This window comes from Ipomoea nil, unplaced genomic scaffold (genome assembly GCF_001879475.1).
Source record: "Ipomoea nil cultivar Tokyo-kokei standard unplaced genomic scaffold, Asagao_1.1 scaffold1421, whole genome shotgun sequence".
Classification (NCBI taxonomy): domain Eukaryota; kingdom Viridiplantae; phylum Streptophyta; class Magnoliopsida; order Solanales; family Convolvulaceae; genus Ipomoea; species Ipomoea nil.
Window position 1 is genome coordinate 2,677,736 of NW_017617849.1, and position 9,576 is coordinate 2,687,311.

At 35.9% G+C, this 9,576-nt stretch overlaps 1 protein-coding gene across 1 annotated transcript; it reads right to left on the reverse strand.

Moving 5' to 3' along the window:
* Positions 1-3,703: 3,703 nt before the first annotated feature.
* On the reverse strand, positions 3,704-6,263 carry LOC109187328. Its single transcript, XM_019337513.1, has 3 exons — positions 4,442-6,263; positions 4,252-4,370; positions 3,704-4,155 (listed from the first exon to the last, which is right to left on the reverse strand). Exon 1 carries the CDS (start codon positions 6,257-6,259, stop codon positions 4,940-4,942), a length of 1,320 nt encoding a protein of 439 aa, XP_019193058.1. The 5' UTR covers positions 6,260-6,263; the 3' UTR covers positions 3,704-4,155; positions 4,252-4,370; positions 4,442-4,939.
* Between the last annotated feature and the right edge of the window lie 3,313 nt (positions 6,264-9,576).

Consider the following 9,576-nt stretch of genomic DNA (forward strand, 5'->3'; position numbering starts at 1 on the left):
TGATTTTATGTTAAATGTTAATTAGTGAGTCATGTCTAATAATATAATATTATTCTGTATTATGTTCATAATATTTGTTCTATATCTCCATAAACATAAATCTTAATGTATATAAACACTAAAATTGAATGTACATCATATATACTTACATTATATTAATCTATTGCAGGGTCATAATGTTCTTTTGTATATTTACAAAAACAAGGCTTAATGTATATAAATATTATTACATTGTAGACGTATGTTTAATAACATTCATCATGTGCTATGTCATAATATTTTCTCTATGGCCATAAATTTAAACCTTGATGTATATAAACACTAAATTACATGTACATTACATCTAATTGAATTCACTTTTTAGTAGGTTCCATACTATTCCTCCTATATGGTCCTAAAACAAAGTTTAATGTAAAGAAAATTATATTATATGTCCATGTTTGATAACATTTATCATGCATGTACTATATTTATAATATTTGTCCTTAATGTATATAAATACTAAACTACTGGTACATGCATAATATCTATCTCTGTAGTATGTTCATAATATTCTTTTTATATATTTAAATAAACAAAATTTAATGCATATAAATATTACATTAAAGTAATAATTTTATATACTTATAGTTTCTTTTTTAAAAAAAATATCAATATAGTATTCCTTGAAAAATCTTAATTAGATTTTTTTTTTTAACGAATTTTTTTATACATTAATTTAGAAAATAAAGAAAAATAAATTTAAGTTAAAAAATAAGAACGTGTTGAATACATGTAACAATATGCACACATACTGATCCAACATATTATTGCAAATTTTACAAAGAGTGATCAGATCACGCTTTTCAAGTATGAGAATCATATTGAACTTCAATTATCATGTTTTAAAATACCTCTAAAATAGCTTTAAAAAAAAAAAAAAAAAAAAAAAAAAAAAAAAAAAAACCTCTAAAGGGTGATATTTTAAACGAGCTAAACTCCACTTTTGGGTCAATTATCTTATAACAAACAATCACACTAGTAATACTAAAATTCTTTTGGATTAAAGTAGTTGATTCCAACTGTTTTAAACCAGACTTTTCCCTAATAAATGGGAAATAAATACTAGTCCTATAACTTGGTAATAAAGTCAAGATAGAGATGAAAACAAGACAACCTTGTACTCCACACGTGAGATACAAAAATGGGAGATGATTCTTTTAAATCATCATTCACAAGAAACTGAACCCCCAAATTATGATTTTTACTTGGATACAGATGATGGGGTATGGCCAATAATGGGTATATAGACTTGCTATAACTACAACACAGAAATTGTGCATCTTGTGTGCCTGCCCTCTAAATCAATAGCTCATTATGGTGAGATTCAATTATTGGAATGGTGGCATGTCTACATTCTATTCATCGGCTAGAGCCAATGTCAACATCTCTGTGCAGAATTTATGGTCTGGTTTGAGCCATAAAGCCTGCATCATATCAAAGTTTGAAAAGGCTGAAAGTAGTTGCAACTTGCAACTCGCTATTGAGAGAAAGAGAGCATTTTGTCAATGACACATCATATATAAACCATTCCTTTGATAATGACGGTCCATATATAATAATTTCCTTGAGACATTAAATATCTTATCTAGATAATGCAACTCACCTTGTGGTAGTAAGTAATTGCAGCCGACAACTTTTCCTGCGTGAAGGAAACAGTCAGCATCGATCATAAATCTATGGCGTTCAAGATGTCAAACCAAATGACTTTTCCTGCATAGCATGGAGAACTTAAAAAGTTACCTGCAGGTGATGATAAGTGTATGCAAGTCCGGCATATGTACTTAAACTTCTTGTTGACAATGCAAGAGCTTTTTCATAGTATGTAATTGCCTCATTGTACCTCCTGAAAAAAATAAAAAATAAAAAAATTGAAGAATACCTCTTGAGTGTACAAAACAATAAGGATTAGTCTGACGGTTTTATACTTGGACCATCCTGTTCCAGTTCTCTAAATTTTGCTTCCACTACATTCTCTTTTTCATACTGCAAACATTATGATAATAATTCGTTCATACATAGAAGAAATTAATAATTGAAATGCAAAAGGAAAGACAACCATTTTTAATGCATCATCAGAAGACATAACAGGACCATACAGATGATAACATAACTCATATGAAATTCTTACATTCTTTACCAAGCAAGAATAGAATGAAGAGAGCCAACCATCTCCTGATCTCGAGCACCAAACTGTAATGATGAGAGTAGACCTGCCTATGATCTAGTGCAGCAATTAAAACAAGTGAATGAACTTTTTTCACAATCAAATAGAACAGAATGTCATAATAATTCTGAGTAAGAGCCTAATATAATTCATACACTTAGAGATAGAAATAACGGCAAAAGCATTAGGTTTATTACATAATGTCAATACCTTAAACATCACATGGGGATGTTACCGCCGTAGCCATCCACACTAAGGTAACTACCAGGCTAAACTGCTAGAGTCAATGATCATCATCAAACAAAATAAGGGTTCACGGCTACTTTGATACAAATCAGGTATGTTTTCTATCATCATAACATCTCATAATTTCTTTTCTATCATTTCCTCCTTATGGAACCATAGCCCAATCGGGTCCTCCAAAATATAGATTTTTCTTCACATCTTTGGGAATAAAGATAATATAAACATTTGAAAACCTTCCTTTTCTAAATAAGACTCATGCATGTGGTATAAGCTTGTAAATAGAATATAGATACACATTTCCAAAATAGTTGGGTAGGTACAAGTATAACAACATAGGCTATTGTTATGTAAAATAGAAGTGTATATAAATATTTATATGCAAGTGTCCCTATGCATCATAGTTATCACGGCGCTTTGTTAAGTCGTAGCGCCTCTCGACCACCTTGTTGCCTAAGAGACTAGGGTCAACATACATCCAGGGTTGTAAAAATCGGTCTAGGCGTCCGCCTAGACCCTGCCTAGGCGCTAGGCGCCTCTAGACCGTGGCGATTTCCCTGCTAGGCGCCCGCCTAGCGCCTAACTCGGCCGATTTGACCGCCTAGCGTCTAAGTTAGTCGAGTTAACTCGTCCATTTCGGTCGAGTTAACCCGATCGGCTCGGCCTATTTTTTTTTATTATATATGTGTGTGTGTGCGCGCGCGCATACATATATATAATATGACATATATACACTCGTAGACTAGTTTGATACTTTGAATCTTTAGATGATTGAAGTATTTAAGTATTTCATATTTGAGTATTTTTAATTTTTAATATTATTTAAATGTTTTTTTTTTGAAAATCATTGTTTTGATGTTATGACTTATGAATTATCATTAACTCATTTATTTGGATGTATTATTTGATTAAATGTTGAAAACAACCTCATTAAAATTGTCAAACTGCAAGTCTACCACTTTTTTTTGGCGCCCGCCTAGGCGCCGCCTAGACCGCCTAGACGCTAGGCGCTGTCTGGGCGCCCGACTAGCGCATAGCGCCTACTGCAACCATGCATACATCAAGTCACCAACTACTCCAACTACATAACACACAAGTAGAATAATATCCAAATTCCAACAGTTAACACACATCAAATCACCAAATCCACCAATAATACACAAGTAGAATAATCAATAATATCTAACATCCAAGTTAAAACTCTCAAAGATCCATCAAAAAGTCATCCATATTCCCTTCCCTCTCATTGTCATCATCATTATCTTCATTTCCTCCCGCTTGGTCATCATCATCTTCAATTTCTTCATCATCATTTGGAAAATGATCTTCTTCTTCATTTTGTTCTTCCTCATCTATCCTAGAACTAGAAGTATTGCGGCGTCGTGAATAGGTCAAGATTGGTGCACTCGAACGTTCCCCCACGTGAGCTTTCATAGGAAGATTACGGCCCTCAAAGTTGTTTGATGCACCAATTGCTTCATCAACAAGCCGCCATGAAAGATCTCTCCCGGGATGAACATCATCACTAGATCTACTACTATCAACCCATTCATTGTCCCATTGGAACTCTTCTAAGACCAATGAGTTAAAGTTGGACCCTTCTTCACGATCTTTAGAAACCTACTTGCAATTTTACGGTTGTATTGAACATAGACCAAGTTGTTCAATCTCTTGTGCTCTAAGCGGTTTCTTTTTTTTGTATGGATCTAAAAAAGTAAAAGTAGAAAAATAAACAAGTTTAAAATTTTAGAAAAATTATACTTACTATAATACTATTTACTAATTAGAAAAATTATACTTACAAACTCAAATGTGCTCCAATTGCGCTCGCAACCAGAAGATGAACAACAAAGGCTTGTGATGCGCATTGCAAGTGTTTGAAGCTCAATACTAAGTCCACCAAAAGCATTCCACCAATCAACTACAAAAACAAGTTTAAGATTTATCATATTAAGTATACTTCGTACTTAGTAGTTAGTTAGTATTACTTACGAGGAGTCTTTGATTTTTGTTGTTTGACTGCTAATTGCATCCCAAAGTCTTCTCTCATGTTATCATAATTATCAACTTGATTGCTAATTTTCACTTGCAATTCATCATCGGTAATCACCTTCAGAAATACTGCATTAAACATGGCTCGTTGCTTACGAGCATATAAACTATCATTCGCCTTAAGATCAAAATATTTAGAAGGATTTAAAAACAATGCAGCTCCATATAACTTCACTCCCATTTGATCTTCCCATCTCCCCTCAACAATAGTCATCAACTTTGTAAACAACCTTGGCTTGCTTGCAAATGATTTGTTAAGTTTTTTCTTAGCAGCCAACATAGCCATAGTAAGCTCGGGCATAGCTGGAGTCCTATCATCAACAACGATCCTCAATACAATCAAAAAGGGATGTAATGCCTTCAAGCAATCCTCAACAGCAGTCCAAAATCTAGATGAAAGCACAATGTCACACACCCTTTTACCTGCTTCTGTGTTGACTAATTTAGAGCTAACCCAAACCTTACAAATAATTTTCTCAAAGCATTCTTGTGCTTGTACAAATTTTGTAATGTGAGGAATGTTGTGACGAATCGAGTAGCTCCAACTCTCACAAGATCTTTACCACCTGTTTGCTCTCTCATGGCATTAAGAATTCGACCGTGTCTATAAATAAAAGTGGTAATATGTCTACCACTTGCAATATTGGACTTGAACTCCGCCAACTTTCCAATGTCCTCTAGCATGAGGTCAAGACAATGTGTTGCACAAGGAGTCCAAAATAATGTAGGAATCCTCCCCTCCAAAAGTCTGCCGGCCGCTTTATAATTAACCTCATTGTCGGTCACTATTTGAACAACATTCTCTTTGCCAATTTCTTCAACTTTTTTCTCCAACAATGCAGCTAACATTGTTGCATCATGTGACTCACTCGATGCATCAACCGACTCCAAGAAGAAAGTTCCCTCAGGACTATTGACAAGGAAGTTAATTAAGTGTCTATCTCTCTTATCAGTCCACCCATCTGAAATGAGTGTGCACCCGTATTGCTTCCAAGCAAGCTTGTGTTTTTCTTTCAACTTGTCAATCTCTTTTTTTGCATTCTCAAGGAGAGGTACCCGTAACTCATGAAAGCTAGGAGGCTTCAATCCCGGTCCCATTTGTCCAATTGATTCAACCATGATTTTAAAACTTCTTGAATTAGCCGCACTGAACGGTATGTCATTCTCATAAAAGAAATTTGCTATATGCATCAATGCCCTCTCTCTTTCTTCCTTGCTCTTTGTACAAGCTTCAATTGTTCTTTGAGTAGGACCTTTGGAATGTCTCTCATCAACTTCTTCAGGAGTCTTTCTAAGAAGTGCTGCAACTGATTGATTTTGTTTTCCTACTCTTGGTTGCAATTCTGCAAATCTTAAAGTAGATTGTTTTCTTTTACTCGCCGTCCCGGAACTTGGATAAGTAACAGAATCATGAGATGATGGTTGTCTTTCTCCCGTTTCCAATTCTTGAACATCATCATCCAAGATCACCCTTGCTCTCTTCATCCTTGATGTGCCTTGCATATATTGTTGCATCTCCCACATAATTTCGGAAGTTGTTTTGGGACATTTAGCAACATCTCCATAACCTGCTGCAAGGTGTTGTTTTAATCTTTTGATTCCCGAATGCATTTGTTTGTGGCAAAGTGAGCATTCAACCAAGTCTTTGTTTGTCAAGTCCGGCCAAAATCCGTATTTCCATCCCGGATCATTAGATTTAGCTTTCCTCTTAGGATCGGTAGATGGATCATAGCTCTCACTTTCAGAAATTTCAGCCATATCTTAGTATAATCCTACTGTCCAAAGTCAAAACAATGTAGTGAATTAGGAAAAAAATTAAAAAATAAATAAAAAAACAAGTGGCAGGAAGTGAGCACTGCATCTACCCACTGCCAGCCATGTGTTTATAATAAACCAAAGTAATACATTTCTTTGGTTTATAAACCAAAACAAAGAGAAAAATAGCATCCAAGTCTGCCAAACTCAAGACTGCGAAGTGCGAAGAAAGAAACCAACACTCACAGCGTCACAGCAGTGGGATGGAGACGGGGGTGGGACCGCGGGCGATGGCAGTGGGAGGGAAGGCAACGACAGTCTTCTCTACGCAGCACCAGTCGCACGAAATATTTATTTTGATATTCTCTCTCTTCTCTATGCTTATTAGGGTTTTAGGTTAGCATTTTTGTAAAAATCTACAAAATGGGTCAGATTTCCGAGTTGGACACCGGGTTAGCATCCCTGGCGTCGCCTAGGCAACATCGGACCTCGCCTCACCACTTTCAGGCGAGGCGAGCTCCCCAAGCGTCTGTCTCCACCGATAAGGCGTCGCCTATATACAAACCCATATGATCGTAATAGTAAAACAAACACTTCAAGATATGCTCATATATCAACACTTATCATTTCTATACAAAGCACTCAAAGATTGGAGAAATGCTCAACTTAAACTCCCAAGTAAATAACTCTATGTGGAATCAGGACCGTTACCTTCAGTGTGCACACCCCCTAACTCCCTAATTGGGATTTCAAGCCCAGCGGGTAATAGCTCAAGCCCTAAAAGTAAACCCAGGATGTTTTCTACCAGGTTACTTTGATACAAATCCAAAATGTTTTCTACCGAATTTCTCTCATCATAACATCTCATCATTTCTTTTCAGCATTTCTTTCTATTTCCTCCCGAAGGAACCATAGCCCAATCGGGTCCTCCAAAATATAGATTTTTCCTCACATCTTTGGGTATAAGGATAATATAAGCATTTGAAAACCTTCCTTTTCTAAATAAGACTCATGCATGTGGTATAAGCTTGTAAATAGAATATAGATATACATTTCCAAAATAGTTGGGTAGGTACGAGTATAACAGCATAGGCTTTTGTTATGTAAAATAGAAGTGTATATAAATATTTATATGCAAGTGTCCCTATGCATACACACACATATGATCATAATAGTAAAACAAACACTTCAAGATATGCTCATATATCAACACTTATAATTTCTATACAATTTCTATACAAGGCACTCAAAGATTGGAGAAATGCTCAACTTACATAATAAATCACCCTTAGTTTACACTTAGTAAAATAGCAAAACATGCTTGTTTTTGAAAATAGACTTTATGCACATATCACATAGGCATTTAGACATAACCAGGCCAAGTTAGCGAGCCTCACAAGCCACCCGGTGCAGGGTCTTTGATAACAGAACCAAAGGTTCTGTCTCAAGACCCGTGGCCACGCAGGGCTAGGCGGCCGGACTCGAAGTCCCGTCGCTTGACCCTGTGTCAAGCACGACCGGGAATGGCGGGGCTGGAATGCCTGCCCCTTCGCACGGGGCTAGCCTGTGGTGGTCTCAACCACGTGACTAGTCCTGCGCCTTCAAACAGAGAGCCAAGGCAGTAGCCTTCCAGACCTCCCTTCTGCAATGACAACAGGAAAACAACACCACAAGCCAGCCACAAATCTCCTCCCAAATCATTCAATAGCAATATTATAGCCTTAAGACCATGGTTGCAAAAATCGCGCCTAGGCGCTAGACGGCGCCCGACCGCGTCAAGGAATGCTGAAATCGGCCTCCTAGGCGGTCTAGGCGGCCAAACCCTGATTTTTTTATTTTTTTTTTGGCAAATAACCCCCTAAAAAAATTTTAAAAATAAAAAATCGGGCACCTAGCGTCTTTTTCAACACTGCAGTCAAGACACCATCTCCACAACAATATGAACATAACCACCTCACATAACATCATTCTCAAGCATCAACAAGAATATATACACATACACAACATATTTCACAGATTTTGAGTATAAAAATATTAGGTTTAGGTTTCCATGGGTTATACCTCAAGCTTGCTAGCCTATTCGCATGAACCCTCCTCTTCCTCCACTATTGCCCACTTCCTTCACCTCCTATCCACCCAACAAGAACACATACATACATATATCAAACACAAAGCACACACATATATATATAACTCATAGCCGGGAAAATGAAAGAAGAGAAGGAGAAATGGAGATGATCAAGAGAAGGAAATGTAGAAGAATGAAGAGTGGAGATTGATCTTACTAAGCTTGAATCTTCTTGGAGCTTGATGTTTTCTTGAAGAAGAAGATGAAGATGAAGATGATGAAGGAGAAAAATGGGCAGGAGGGATTGAGTCTAGGCAATGGAATAGTGACTCTTAAATAGGTGCACAAAACCCTAGGGAGGGAAGATTAAGAGTGAACGGCACTTGAGGGTATTTTGGTCATTTCGGGATTTAAAATCTCGGGTTATAATTTTGGGCCAAAAATTTAGGTCAAGTTCGGTTAAAAACACAACATAATAATTCAGAAATAGGTTAGGTTCATTTTGAAATCAAGTTTTGGTCAAAAACTAGTGTATAGGTTCACAAGTTCGTTTCAAATAGACTTTTAGATTGAAATTTTAAATAAATAAATATTCCTCCTGAATGAGGCTTTAAAACCATAAATACTTTATGCTAAATCATTTTGAAATAGAAGACTCAAAATATTTTATTTACACTTAATAGAAATTGTCGTAGGAATGAAATTACACAAATATATTTTGTTTGAAGTTTGATAAATAGGAATTTTGGAGGAAAATATTTTGGGTTGTCACACTAAGTGACTTCCTAATTTTCTCAGATATTTCTGCAGTTCATATTTCCATATAAAATCACACCAATGTTTTTAAGCACTCAACCCCAACAATAAATTAGAAAGTAATATAGGTTAAATGATTAATGAATCCTCACCTTCATCACGAGTGAGCATATGATTCTCTACAAGGCATGCCAAGGCCTGTAAAAAGGCAAGAAAAATATATTTAAAAAAGAAAGATTAAATACATTTTTATATGTGTTGTCCAATGTATAGAAAATAGTTTCAGGATTTGCAATTCCATTCAGTCAGGAAAAAACACCTATACAAATTTGGAGAATCAATAACCAAATAACAAATCAAGCCGCATACCTCGTAACACAAAGGATCAGCTTTGATGGCAGCTTTGTACCTGCATAAGTCATAGAAACAGTTATATAAAGATGAGTTACTCCCAATAGTATGTGAACACATGTACAATAGGAAAAGGGTAAGAAAT